This window comes from Erpetoichthys calabaricus (assembly GCF_900747795.2).
Source record: "Erpetoichthys calabaricus chromosome 1 unlocalized genomic scaffold, fErpCal1.3 SUPER_1_unloc_22, whole genome shotgun sequence".
Classification (NCBI taxonomy): domain Eukaryota; kingdom Metazoa; phylum Chordata; class Cladistia; order Polypteriformes; family Polypteridae; genus Erpetoichthys; species Erpetoichthys calabaricus.
The window spans coordinates 3,034,271-3,049,885 of record NW_026261588.1 but is presented as its reverse complement, the minus strand read 5'-3'; the positions used below and the strand labels follow the sequence as shown (position 1 = coordinate 3,049,885).

Genomic DNA, 15,615 nt, shown 5'->3' with positions numbered 1-15,615 from the left:
CATCTGCTCCATGGTCCTTTATTATGAACTCTTACAGTTTTTCATGATGAGTCCTCCTGTAGGCCCTGCTGATCTCTGCAGATGCAAAAACCTGAGCCACTTGTTCTTCAGTCAGCTGCCCTGCTGCAGCCACACAGCCAGCCTGCTCTCCTACACTGTGGACACACACAAATAAATACATCAGACTGTCACATGTAGTATTTGTCTGGTTTTGGTCTGAACAGTTGTGTTTTCTCAGAAAAGTGGACACATTGGAAGACAGTTGAAACTGTGAGGAGTACTCTGTGGATCACTACAAAAACTCCTGTTGGATGTGATCTCAATAGCTTTTCTGAATACATCCATTACTTCAGAGTATTATGATTGCACCAGTCCGCACACTGGCTAAAGTAATATGCAAGTCACAGGAAAGCTTTGAAGATATTTTTATTCTAACCATCAAAATAACCAATCTAACACTCCCCATGTGACAACGGGTCAAAAAGCTTATGACAATCCTTCATACCATGTTCAATTTTAAGGTTTTTACTCAAGTTGAACCAAGTATCAAACCACAGTGGTAGACTAAGTTCTACATTAATACCTTGGTGTGGCTGTATCAGTATATTCCTCAACGAGTTCACTGCTGCCATGATCTTCTTGGTCCGGACTTTAATATTGATGTTATTCATTTAACAGAAAAAAAAAAGAGTGCCAGTAAAAGTTTTACACCAAAACACACACTAGTGTGGTTAAAGTAACACTAATTTGAACTTAATTAGACATTAAAAAATGTAAAATTCCAAGCTTATTTAAACTGTTTTCCCCAGGTTGGATGTGAGGTGTCACCTTTGATTGTCCAAGCATCCCAAAAAGGAGCGTCTCCAAAAGTAGGGTACCCGCACCGGCACTCAGCAATGGTACACTCAGAACAAGTACCAGTATCTGTAAATTATTCTAACAAGGCACAGGTCATTTGGCACCCACTAAACCAGACCATAACAGATGGCCACATAAAATTATGGGATAAATTGTTAACAAAACAAAAAGGAAACACTGAATATTTACCACCCATACTCAGCCTGAGTTAATGGGAAAAGTGGGATACACGTACCTCCACAGGAAACTGCTGTTCTGCGGTGTTCATTTGCTCGTATATACGAGTGTGAAGAATACAGTCGTGGATGACAGAAAGGGCACAAAAACACATCTGAAGACTGAAGTACGGACGGAATGGCTGTGGTATTTTTGATCGTGATATGATCCTGTTTAAAAAAATGTAAAATAACATTACAGCGTTTTAATCGAACATCTCATAAATGTAAATATGCACAGAGTTCATAGGGAACCAAACTACTGGCGGTGATCTACTAGCATTCCACTGAGCACCGGACAGGGGGTGGGTGTGGGTGGATGTTGCCCGTGAAACTTGCTTTGCGGCGTTTGAAGAGTTGCCAGCACCGCTGAGTGCCGGGCCACTTCAAGCACTGAATATGCATCAATTACTACAGCGAAAATGATTAGTAATACAAACGTGAATACAATATATATTAATATTTATACAAACGTACAATCACAACAAAGAAACAAAAAGTTACTTGAAAAACACGAAGAAAACTTAGCAATTGCAAATTTCATACGTTTTAATTTAGAAGCAAACTTACTTCCATTGTCAGAAATAACAAACAATTCGTTTCGTCGCTTCTTCTTTGGTCTAATAGAGTTTCTTCGCTGCTGCTATTTCAAAAGAAACTCTATGAGGCGGAACCTCACTAACTGTGAAAAGATTGGTGGAAGTTACACTTGATAGACAACTTCAAACGTTGAGTGAGTTTTTGATTGTCATACTCTAACAACAATCTCATTCATTGAAATTCTGAATTAGCCAATACTATCCAATTCCATTTACAGTTATCCCGCCTTCAGATCCGCCCATAATGTCTCCGGTCTGCAGCAATACCATTAAACTTCGCTCACAACGAAAATCCAATTTGCAACATACGCAAGGGCTCTGGAAAGGCAAAAGTCTTGCAACATTCAAAGATAATAGTTTGGGCTGAGTGCACCATGGCACATAAAAGAGCTTATGAAGCCTTGAACCGAACAATGCAAGATCTCAGAGATCCTAGCAAAATAATGGGATGTACTGTCGTTTTACTCGCAGGAGATTTTCGTCAAACATTACCAGTTATTCCACGAGGGACACCAGCGGATGAACTCAACGCATGTTTAAAATCCATGCTTCTCTCACGGTCAGTTATATGTCGCGTGTTCTTGGTAAATACACCAAAAAATGTATACATTTATGCACGTAATGGCCAAATAAAAACTGTAGTATACCCGAAAGCACAGCAGTACTACTCAATGTATCTTTACTTCTTAAATGTTAACGTTTTACTGTTTAATAATTTATACGCTTCTTATATGTTGTTCAAATTCTTTTATCAAAATACCAGTAACAGCGCACTGCACGATAAAGTGCAGTGAATACACTTGACTTGAGCATTCATAGTCTTCATCCTCTTTCTCTGTACGTTTAGCATTCGTTTGCTCAGAGGTTGATGTGCTTTCTGCTCTTCTTTACTTCACCCTAGCGGCCCGCTGCTTCTCTTTCGTCGGTATCTTTTCACGTTAAAACTGATTAAGTTAGTTTTTGTTTTGCAATTACTTACTACGTTTTATTTAACATTTCACTTAATCTGGCACTTAAGTCTTCAATCTGCTGCAAGAATGATTAGCGCCTGTATGCATGCACGCACGGCCGCCCTGCTGTGCTCTGCTGAGAGTTGATTCTACAATAAAATAAAATAAAAAAGAGTAATACAATCATCACCCCGAAAGCGGATAGTAGCCGTCACGTAGTATATGTGTACCAAATTTCAAGTCAATAGGTGAAACGGTTTGCGAGCTACAGGTGATTTAAAATCCTGGACAGACAAACTAACAGCCACGGTAGCAAATTACAGAAGAAGATTTTACTGTTTAATAATTTATATTTATATGAAATGTGCTTCTTATATATTACTTCATATTCTCATATGATAACGATGTTAATAATGTTTATATTGATTTCTAGGTTATTATAAATGCTTTTTATATGTTGAAAAATAAAATCGGCAATTAACAAACTTATTTTATAAATACTACATTTTATTTTTTTCCCTTGCACTCTGTGAGCGAAGCCACTGGGTAATCCGCTATTATATATATAATATATTTCCCACTCATTCCAAAGGACATATCTTGGACTTGATTTGCTGTTCTGGAGTTACCCCGCTTGATTGTACTGCAGATGAACTCCTCATAACTGGTCCATCCATCCATCCATTTTCCAACCCGCTGAATCCGAACACAGGGTCACGGGGGTCTGCTGGAGCCAATCCCAGCCAACACAGGGCACAAGGCAGGGTGCCAACCCACCGCAGCTCATAACTGGTCACTTTATTTCATTCAATATTAAAGTTGCACTTTCCAATACTAAGCTTTCCCGTCTCATGTCTTTTCGTAATATTAAGAATGTTAACTTAGACTCTCTTTCCTCTAGTATTGATTCCTTTATGGACATTGATAATTTATCCACTCATGAAGAACTGGTCTCACACTATAACACTGAACATAATGGTATTCTTAACTCTCTCGCTCCATTAAAAACTAGATCTGTTTCTTTCTCCTTTTCTGCTCCCTGGTTCACGTCTGAACTTCAGCTTTTGAAAGCCAAAGACTGGCAACTTGAACAGTTATATAAAAAAAAAACTGGACTCTTTGTTCACAAAGAGATGTACAAAAACCATATACAGTACTTTTTTACAAGGACTGTATGGCTCTGTGGCAGCCACAAATAAACGCAGCTCCTCCGTTGACTCTGCTGGCTTAATAGGCTCCTTTAAGGCAGGCGGACACTGAGCCACCCAGCTTCTCTCCAGGAATAGCGCATGGTGACTCAACTGTCACGTGACTTTATGTCGGCTGACGTCATCCAGTGCGACGGTTATTGAAGCCATGCTACCACCGTTTCGCTGTGTGAAACATTACACGGACAGAAGTGTGAACGAGTTAAGAAAGAATTTCATCGCTAAGAGGCAGACAGTAAGCGCTCTGGGTTTTAAAATTGCACTTTATAGACGTGTGAGTTTCCATTCGCTCGTGTTCGTTAGCCCCCCTGAACTCTGATCTAGTGAATCCTCCTGTGTCCACCCGCGTGATGTTTCTGTTTAGATAGATAGATACTTTATTAATCCCAGGGGGAAATTCATTTATTGGTATCTGCGGTTCACTTCACGTGGCCGAGTCCCACATTTTAAATCGTAGCACCCAGTCACACCGCTGGCGCCTGTTCATTTCTCTCCGTGTGTTTCTTTTGTCGATTCCTCCTCGAATTGCAGACATCGAGGAGACGGCCATTCCACACGAACGGCGCTTTGATTTCTGCCTTTGTTTCTCCTTTGTCCCTCCTTGGTGTCCAGTTCAATGACAGTCGCGGAGTTGGTGACCGGCCGGCCATTTAAAGAATAGCGAGGAGTCAAATTAGTAAAAGTAAAAAATAGAACTGGTGTCCATGACCGAATCTTCGAGAATACGAGCTGTGAACAAATACTAAGATATAGTGCGAGAAAACGGCACTACTGCTGTGGACCGCAAACGCCTGCAGAGAATGGTAAAGACTGCTGAGAAGATCACCAGGACCCCACTGCCCTCTCTGTAGATCATTTACAACTGCAGAGTCCACAGGAGAACTGCCTCGATCCTCAGGGACCCCCAACACGAACTGTTCACACTTCTACCCTCAGGCAGGAGGTATAGACGTATGAAATGCAGGGCTTCCCAAGGCCATTAGACTCCTAAAATAACTGACTGGAGTTTATAACCGTGGGCCACCTCATTCCATCTACCTCACACAACTGTAACTGTATTTGACTTGTCCATCACACACCTACCTGCGCATTACACTTTATACTTCTAGTCTGTTTTTATGTTGTATGCTGCCTCTGCTACTTATTATTTAGATAGATATTTTATTAATCCCAAGGGGAAATTCTCATACTCCTGCAGCAGCATACTGATAAAGAACAATATTAAATTAAAGAGTGATAACAATGCAAGTATACAGACAGACAATATTTATGTTTATCAGTATACATTGGTTTTTGTCATTTGGTGTGGACAGCAAAGAAAGAATTTAATTGTACAGAGAAATGTGTTTCCTTACTGTGCATATGACAATAAACTTTGAAGTAACTCTCCTTCAAGAGTATAAATTATATTTTCTTAACTGGTAAAGGCTGGCAGTCAGTATCTGTATTTACACACATGGCCTCAAACCTACTTAATCCAATTGCAGACAGCAGACATTTACATGCATTGCTTGAATGGACACTTAAATGTGTGTCTGTTTTCCCATTTAACATGTACCAAATATTACAAACTCCCATGTTTCAGTAATAATAATAATAATAATAATTAATTCATTACATTTATATAGCATGTCTGTTAGTGAGCATTAGAGAAGTTAATAGAGATTTGTGGTTTGTGTTACTGCCTTACAGTTCTGTCAGAATGAATTTGAATCTCAGCGTGTTTGTGCAGTTTCCATGTCTGCTCTTTTATTCTTATTTTCTCCACTTCTCTAAAGATGCTCAGGTTTAGTGGCCTGACAAATCTAACTTGGCTTGGTGTGGTTGTGGACTTGAATGTGAGTGTACCCTATGATGGTCTATAGCTGGCTCCTGCCCTGTACAGGTACTCTGGTTTTCTTCCTATACTCCAATAACTTCTAGTTGTGTTTGTTTTGCAGTGGACCACAGTGGTGAGGTAGAAGTTAAGGTCCATTTGGCTACTTATACATGTGACTTTATCATACAGACCCAACCAGGTTGTGTGGGTTGACCCCATGTGCCACTCTTAGGTGAACACCACTTTCAGGACTGGCATCCCTCTTCTGGCCAAGACCCACTTTCATTTAATTAGAATATTCATGAGGTCAATAATGAGGTGCTTTTACTCTGGACCCCCTTTTAGAGTTACCCATAGCACACTGGTCCGTCAGAAGCACAAATGGAGCGTTAAGAAAGACTGAGGCACACAAGGCCTCCACCATGCCAATCTCACAATACTGGGAGGGGCTGCTGTTTAATAGGAGTTTATTACTGTGTTAAGTACTAAATATTTATGATGCGTGCAGAGTGTACTTAAACAAGATGAAGCTGGTAAACTTGGAACTTGTTTCAAAAATGTTGATAATGACAGTTGTTTTGAAGAATGTTTTTGTCCTGGAGCATGTCAGATTTGCCAACCACAGTCGCTGATCTTGTGGGTTCGCTTCCCGGTTCCTCCCTGTGTGGATAGCGCTTTGAGTACTGAGAAAAGCGCTATATAGATGTAATGAATTATTATTATTATTATGTCATCACCTGACCACGTTAATTTAAACAATTGTCACATTTAGTGATTGTGTGCCGACCATTCAGCAGAGTTGTGCTCAGCCCTGTTTCTAACAGCCAATAGCATGCTGCTGACGCCGCCTGTGGTGTACAAAGGGTTAACAGCTGTAGCTCTTCATCAGCAATCTTCACCCTTTATTTTATTTTTATTTTTTCCCCTTTTGTTTTGTTATCTGAAACATGAAACAACAGAAAGAGGAGCATCTCTTATTTGTGTTAGGTTCAAAACCTGCAGTTTCTTATTCCTCTTCACTTAACTCTGTGCCTTCTACCTCAGGAGGACATTCACTGGTTGTCTGCTCTCCTGCACACACAGTCTTCCCCTAAGACTAAAAACAAAATCAAACCTGTTTAAATTTATCTTAGCGAGTCGCAGGCTAGTTGAAGTCAGACATTGGCTGTCTCACATTAGGCGGCCATCTTTACAGGGACCCACCGCCAACTGCCTTCATCTCTCTATGATTATGTAAGTGAAGGCTGTGACTTGAATGATGGTTTGAGATTTTGTAAGGTTGGAGCAGTTTCACATTAGAGAAGCTGACCAGCGATTTTAAGTTCCTCCTTCATATGCCCCTGTTTTATAACATAATTCTGAGGCCTAACTTGTATAAACCTTCCTTAACATTAACCGATACCACAATTCCGGGACCCTAACAGTATTGAATGTTCAATCAAAGTAGTGAATACTGTTGACACACAACTGTGCAAGATGGCCTCCTCCTTCTTCTAGCCTGTTGGAGCCTCCTTTTATTCCCAAACTCATTTTACATCTAATGTGACATGAACAGTGATGAGTTACTGTCTGATTGCTATGAACTGTCTGACTTGACATCAGCTTTAACTAACAGGATGTTATAAAAATCAAATGACTTTAGATCTGAATAACGCAGTTTTAATTGAATTAAATTCTGTTCTTTCCACAGAGAAAAAGATAAATCTGCCATTACGTGTAATGTTTAAATGGAAGTGAAAGAGGAGACGTGTGAGGCTGACCTGAATATCATGGAGGAGAGGACCGTAAATGTTAAGGAGGAGGACTGTGATTGGGAGAGTGTCCACCCTAAACAGGAGGGTCTGGACATCAAGGAAGAGGACAGTGAACTGAGGTCAGTGAGCTTTAAAGATGAGGATGAAGATGAGTGTGTCAGCACTGAGATACACCACTATAGGAGTATGGAGAGTGTCAAGGAAGATGACCTTCATTATGGACATCAAGATATAGCAGTGACCAAGTTAGTCTCTTCTCATAGTAGACACTCTTCATCTCCGGAGTCTTCTATTAATGTAAAATATGAATCATTACAGTCTGACACAAAGGGGACTGAAGGAATTTCATCTCCTAGAACTGAGGAAGGCCAGACACCACCTAAGATGTCATCTGAAACAAGTAAGTGGAAAATAAAAATGGGTGTACATTTTAGGGTCAGGGTTATGGGCCTGAAAGTGCTGTCTTGTGCTTTTTAAAAAGAAACTTAGACAAACGTTCAAACTAAATTCAACACTGCAGTGTCACTACAGTTTTCAGGGTTTAGGAATCTGCACTTCTTCCATTATTGTTTGTAACATTATTAAAACACTGTAAGCCTGTCTTTGTTAAAAAAACGTTTGTGAACCCTTTGGAATTCCTTTTATTTCTGCAATAGTTCCTCCTAATTCTGTGGTCTGATCATCAGTTAAGTCCCCAAAACAGACAAACACAGTCGTCTTAAACTATTAGACCCTTGTCATTCCTGAGTACATTGTTTAAACATGGGAATAGTCCAGTTTGTGACCCCCTGTCTTTAGAAACTTTCTGATCCTCCTTTAGCTGCAATGACCTCCACCAAACATTTCCTTTGTGTTGTTTCATTACCTAACTCACTATCACCTGTCAGATTTCTTTGTAACAATTTTTAATTCATTTCTACATTGCTGATGGTGTCCTGTCCTGAAGAAACATAACTATGATTCTACCATGAGGTGTTAGTATTCATGTGCTCGTTTACCTCCAAACCACCGTGAAATGGGGACGCTAACATGGTGACAGGCATTCAAAAGACCTACACACCAGACCAGGAGTGACATTTATAAAACTTTGCATGGAATTGAGCATGAAAATATTCACAAACACACACAAAACAGGAAAATGTGTACGCCCAGAAAAAAAATCAGATTTATAAACCGGATGTATGCACATTACTGCAAAATTTACGTTTTGTAAATCATAGTCCCTTTTTAAATATGTATATGTGTTAACACTCCTTTAACTGCCACCCTGAAAACATTCACATATGGAGCCTGCTAATCTGTAACCTCTGTATGCAATCATGATGCTGCAGAACTTCACTGGCTGGTAGATCAGCCTCTCCCTCCTGACACTTTGAGACCCCATCACCTCCATTCAAGAATATCTGTCTTTGCTCTTCATCTGCGAGTGAAAGATCACACATGTAGATACAGCGCCTCTCCTCTGTGCTCTGGGGTTCAGGAAAGGTGTGAGGCAAAACTGTTTGAGTGGGTAGCCACTGTCACCTGGCACATGTAATGACATGATTGCTGTTATAATGAATAGTTCAGGTCATATGAAACACTGACAGTTCAGCAGGTTACTTCACCATGTAAAGCAACATCACGTCTGTCAAAGCTACTTTGCCTCAAAATTAATGAATTGTGGTTTGAGTGAGGCCATGGAGACGTGAGATTTGTCAGCCACATCTTGGATGATTTACTGTATGTAGTGCTGGGTGGTATGACCAAAATTCAATATCACAGTATTTTTCAAAATTATCCCGGTTTCACGGTATTCAACTGTATTTTTTTCCCATGCACGAGTGCATTTTAACCACATTTTCCACTGCAATTACTGGCTAAGAATAACCTATTCTACTGTCATGAGAATTGTACATTGTACAAAAAAACATTTTAATGTGCACACAAGTATTAATACATGTTTGCATGGCCCCATAAAGTGACAGTTTTCAAGGGGGTGGCACTAATGAAGAGAAGGGATCACATTGCATGACAGACGCAGTCAAAATATAGAGCCTTTTTATTGAAGAAAGTTTGCAAACAACTTAAACTAAAATTTATTTTTAACCATCCAAAGAGGCATTTAGACTTGGTAAAATATCCAGAGGTGCTTGTCAAAAGTTGTATTGAACTGAACATGTCTTAGAATAGGAATAAATGTTTGTAAACCAACTACACTTTGTTAATGTTAACAATCTCTGTCCACTGACACGTTAAAGTGACTTTTTAAACAACTTTACCATCATTAAACTGCATAATATTTAAACTAATAAATAATAACAATACAATAAATAATAGTGCAACTTCCAGTAATAATACTATTACTTCCAAGACTTCAAAGCCCAGGTGCATTACACAGTATTCACCAAATTAAAATAAAATAAAACATGATGACGACATCTTTACCAACTGAACCATCATTAAGGCAATCTGCATTAATATGGACCTTGCTTCAAGCTAAGCTATATACATAAAAAATAAAACTGCAACTTGCATTTATAATGCTATTTGTGGTATAGCCCTACGGAATCGTATTAGGGCAGTGGTGAAGAAAACTATATGTCGAGATTATTGTCGACATTTCCACTTTATTCTCATAGTTTGTTTTGTCATTAAAGTAGAATGTCCTAAACTAAAATCAATGTTTAATTCACTAGATTTTCTCAAACCCTGTCACAAGTTAATGCAGCACATCAAATACTTTCTGTTAAGTGTTCCCCGACCCAGCTGTTAATCACTACGCTCTTCTTAAACTGACTTCCTCCGCACTAAGAGGAGGCGCTGACAGCGATCGCCATACAGAATCCATTCAATTCATGATATTCCTGCTCTCTAAAAATTCAGAATGCTAAGATAAATACTTGATATCATTTTCTTGTTTTTGTTTTCAGTTCTGTTTACAGTGATCGGTTCGTAGCCTGCATTGTTGCAATGTTACTTTTCTTGATGGTTTATTAAATTACGGATTTTTCAAATGTTCATTTTTTCCCCTGTGCTTAAAACTCATTAAAAAAAAGTGTTTTTAGCGAGCGGTTCCTAGCACTATAGCGCAAACTATTGTAGTGTTATTTTTCTCTGTTGTTCAAGGTTTTCTCAGTGTTATTCAATGTTTTTACATTTAGTTTACTATTACGCTGTGCATTCTATGGTATAATTAACTATATTTGTGCTAAAAAAATAAAAAAAATATATATTTACATACAGTTCGCACGGTCTGGAACTGATTAATTATATTTACATACAATCCTGTGGGGCAAATTGCTTCAGTTCACGACCAACTCGGTTTACGACCAGAATTTTGGAACGAATTATGGTCGTGAACCGAGGTTCCACTGTACAATGAACCAAGGGTATGATGTTAACAATTCCACTATGAAAAAAAAAATATTCCACATACATACATATACTCATATAATTGTAATTAAAACATAAAATGGCAGATAAGGAAATGGAATGTATAATTATGGAATGAGTTTCTTTGCGACTCACAATCATCTTTCAACAAGTGTTTAGGTCAGTTTTCTTGACTCTTTTTCTGCTTCCTTTGTTGAAGTCAAAATGTAGAACTTGCCTTGAATGTCCATTTTAGTTTGGCTGGATACAAGAGGCTGTATCTGATCTCGGCTTTTCGTAAGCGCTGTTTAATGTTGTAAAATGCAGCACATTTAGCAGCTGTTGAGGGAGAGAAATCAGGGAAAACATGAATGTGGTTATTTTGAATTTAATCTCTTGTTTCTGTCTGAGAAGTAACATCGTATGTAGTTTAAACTGTTATTTTTTTAAAGGTCACAACGAAAGTCCTAAGGAATTCGATCCACGTATGCGGTAAGCTGCTGCTATCTCTGTGTCTGATTTGAAATTCCCTCCAATTATTTTACAGAATAATTCAGCTACAAATTTCACTTGGTTTGGACTTTCACGATTTTCAGGGAGACCTTCCTTTCTGATATTATTCCTTCTGCATCCATCTTCCAGTGCAGCTAGTCCATCTCCAATCACTTTGGATTCGGAATTTGCAGCCATTGCTTTTTTTGTCAGTGGTAGATGCCAGTCGTTCCTCTATTTCAGTACGAGTCGTGAACATTTGCTTAACGACTTCAAACTGAGCACCAAGTGCTCTAAGCTTGTTCTGAAATTTAGACGCATTTTCCTGTATTTTTTCCTCAAGTTTTTCTAGCATACCTTTACAGGCTGCCTCAAAGTGATTATTTAAATGGATTTTCTGGTCTTTAATATCCTGAAGCAGCTTCTCGTTTGTCTCGTGTATTTCCTTATATCATTTATATCCTTTTCCCTTACAGTGATCCCTCGCTATATCGCGCTTCGCCTTTCGCGGCTTCACTCCGTCGCGGATTTTATATATAAGCATATTTAAATATATATCGCGGATTTTTTGCTGCTTTGCGGATTTCTGCGGACAATGGGTCTTTTAATTTCTGGTACATGCTTCCTCAGTTGGTTTGCCCAGTTGATTTCATACAAGGGACGCTATTGGCAGATGGCTGAGAAGCTACCCAGCTTACTTTTCTCCCTCTCTCTCTTGCGCTGACTTTCTCTGATCCTGACGTAGGGGGGTGTGAGCAGGGGGGCTGTTCACACACCTAGACGATACGGACGCTCGTCTAAAAATGCTGAAAGATTATCTTCACGTTGGCTACCTTCTGTGCAGCTGCTTCGTGAAGTGACATGCTACACGGTGCTTCACATACTTAAAAGCTCGAAGGGCACGTATTGATTTTTTTATCTGTCTGTCTCTCTCTCTACTCCTGACGGAGGGGGTGTGAGCTGCCGCCTTCAACAGCTTTGTGCCGCGGTGCTTCGCATACTTAAAAGCAAACAGCCCTATTGATTTGTTTGCTCCTTTGAAGAGGAAGATATGTTTGCATTCTTTTAATTGTGAGATGGAACTGTCACCTCTGTCTTGTCATGGAGCACAGTTTAAACTTTTGAAAAAGAGACAAATGTTTGTTTGCAGTGTTTGAATAACGTTCCTGTCTCTTTACAACCTCCTGTGTTTCTGCGCAAATCTGTGACCCAAGCATGACAATATAAAAATAACCATATAAACATATGGTTTCTACTTCGCGGATTTTCTTATTTCGCGGGTGGCTCTGGAACGCAACCCCTGCGATGGAGGAGGGATTACTGTATATCATTTATGTCCTCCTTTATATTATTCTTGAGCTATGGTTTTAAACTGTGCCTGTGCCTGTGCCTGTGCTCGTGCCAACGTGCCTATGGGCCTTTTCAGTGTGTGAAGTAACTCGTAAAACAGCACTTATTGAAGTGCAGAACCGTACGCTTATAGTATACAGAAGAAGAAGCTCAGAATCTTTACATATGTAAGAAGTTAAGAATCTAAGTAAAGAAGAAGTGAAGAACTTTCAAGTACAGAAATAACTAAAGTTTCTCAAGAAAGCTAAGTTTAGAGAAGATACATTTTTCCCTTTTTTTTGCCTTTTATTCTACGTGTGTAACTATATTTTCCTTTATTCTTTTGTGGATTATTTGCTTTTAACTTTCACTAAATATTTTTAAAACAAACTTTTGGACTGAGAGATTTCTTTCGGCACGTGTTTTACCCGTGCTCGATCTCGCCTTATACTTCGGTGGCTACAAGTGTAGTTAGGTTATCTGATACTGCTCGCTTCGATATTTCTATCTTGTGCAGCTAGCTAATTTGCATGCCTTTAACAAGAAAATATTCAGGAAACACATGCACAAACAGGTAGAGGGACAACTGAATTTCTACAAAGAATTACGTTCGTTTTAAAAACAACAAACTTGAAAACAGTATCTGAATAATAGAAGTACAGATTATTCAATCAGTTAATTTATTGGGAAGTTTTGAAACATCTCTAAATTCTGCACATTTCAATTTTTAAATCTAAAATCTGTTTTTAAGTGTTAATTCCGTGATTCCGTCCGTGTTTTCCACATCACAGAAATCATAGAGCCCTAAAATACGTCGTCCTTTCCCTAATATTTTCCAGGCGAAGCCACATGTCCTCACTAAGATGCGGCTTATCGTCCAACTGAAGAGGACTTACATTTAAATTCTGTTTGACATATATTTAGCCAGGTTTCTGTTATTGCTATAATATCATAATTATGCTCTGCTACATACTGTAACGGCCGACCCCTTTACCCAGCCGGCAGCTACACCTCCAAGACCTGTGGCCTGGATAATTTACTGAGAAATAATCTAACTATCAAGCCGTACTTCTAACCAATTAAACTTTTCCCCACAATCGACGGTGAAAATATAAGTACACAAAAACAGGATGTAAAATTAAACGGATTAAATGTATTAAATGAAACAAGACATGCAAAAAATAGAAAACATATAAATATAAATATCCCTCCACCCCAGCAACAACAAAACACCACCAAATATAAATACAAATATAAATACAACAAAAACCCTCCCTTGCCCCTGTAACATATAAACACACAACACGAATAACAAAAATTGAATGATATATGGAAATGAATGTGAACGTGAGTCCGGTAATAAAGAAACTGTCCTGAATGCGGTTGACTGAATTAGTGAAAATGAGTCGTTTGATTTTCCCCGGAAAAAATGGAGCAGCCTCACCGTGAATCCTCGGTGCGTGGTGGATGATTAACTCCGACCCCGGGGTCTCTCGTGATGAGGTCCTTGAAGCAAGTCCGGCGGATGGAAAAACAAACTGGATGGAAATGCGCGATGTGGAAAATAACAGGTACAGATGGCTCGTGGTTGTGAATGTGAAAAAAATCTCCTTCTCTCCTCTCCTCTTCCTTCTCCTCCTGCTGGCTTAAATAGCCCTGTGACGACTGTGATTGATTAATTAAGGACAGGTGTTTTCCAGGTTTGCGGCTGTGGTCTCCTTCCATCATCCGTCCCCCTTCACGGGGACGGCATTAACTGATACACTTACAAACAGTAAACGGGACAATGAAACGAGACGCACTCAGAACTGACATTTAACACTAACTATGTGGCCCCGCTACAATACAACTCCAACTTTCTTACCTTATTTTTGATTTTTCTAGCGTTAAGGCAAGCTATATTTAATATGTTACTCCTTCTACATATAAATGTTGCCTTAGAATTGACATTACTACGCATTTTTATTTCTACACCGTTGTTTGTACCTCCATGTATACAGTCAAAGTAAAAAGTATGTGAAGCCCTAGGAATTCTCTCTATGTCTAATTCCCATATAAAACATGGTCGCATCTTCATGTCAGTCCCAATAATGATCAAACACAGTCTCCTACAACTAGAGAGACACCGATTTTCAGAGAACTGTTGACCATATTGAATAAATCGTTCAAGCTGTGAAACTGAAGTTTGGAAAAAGTAAGTGAATTTAAGCTAATGACTTTTAAAAAGCTCATTGCAGTCCGAATTTAGCACACCTGAAGTCCATTTAATGAGACGAGTTCAGAGGTGTGGCCCAGAATGACTTTGATTGATCAAAAACACGACTGAGTTTGAGCTTTGGACAAGAAGCATATCCAGATGGGAATCATGCCTCGCACAAAAGAGCTGTCTGAAGAGCTACGATAGAAATTGTTCATCTACATAAGGCTGGAAAGGGTTACAAAGTCATCTCAAAGATCTGAGATATTCATCAGTCTACTATTAGGCAAGTTGCCTATAAATGGAGACCGTTTGGTATTGTGGTTACTCTGCCTAGAAGTGGGCGCCCTGCCAAGATGACCCCAAGAGCACAACGCAAAGTCAGCAATGAGGTAAAGAAGAACCCTAGAGTGACAGCAGAGGACTTGAAGAAGTAATTACAACTGGCTAATATCTCTGTTCGTGAGTCAACTATATGCAAAACATTGAACAAGAAAGGAGTCCATTGCAGTGCTATCAAAAAAGAACGTTGCTGAATGCCTGAAGTTTGTGAACGAGCACTTGGACACTCAACAACGGTACTGGGAAAATGTCTTGTGAAGTGATGAAACCAAAATCGAACTATTTGGGAGGAACAAGCAGAACTTCATTTGGTGTAAAAAGGGCGCAGCATATCAACATCAAATCATCATCCCTACAGTAAAGTATGGTGGAGGGAACATCAGGATTTGGGCCTGCTTTGCTGCATCAGGGCCTGGACAGCTTGACATCATTGAGGGGAAAATGAATTCTCAAGTTTATCAACAAATTCTCCAGGATAGTGTGAAGGTGTCTGTAAGT

The 15,615-nt window shown here is 39.2% G+C and overlaps 2 protein-coding genes across 5 annotated transcripts in view; one reads left to right on the top strand and one right to left on the bottom strand.

Moving 5' to 3' along the window:
• The window catches only part of LOC114669326 (zinc finger protein OZF-like), a 523,681-nt gene that overhangs the window by 188,511 nt on the left and 319,555 nt on the right, over positions 1 to 15,615 (bottom strand). The window lies entirely within an intron of this gene.
• LOC114669345 (oocyte zinc finger protein XlCOF6-like) overlaps positions 3,967 to 15,615 on the top strand; it is a 71,084-nt gene continuing 59,435 nt past the window's right edge. The window contains exons 1-2 of the mRNA XM_051921749.1: positions 3,967 to 4,065; positions 7,340 to 7,803. Coding sequence (XP_051777709.1) covers positions 7,377 to 7,803 — 427 coding nt within the window. The 5' untranslated portion in view covers positions 3,967 to 4,065; positions 7,340 to 7,376. The remainder of the gene's footprint in view (positions 4,066 to 7,339; positions 7,804 to 15,615) is intronic.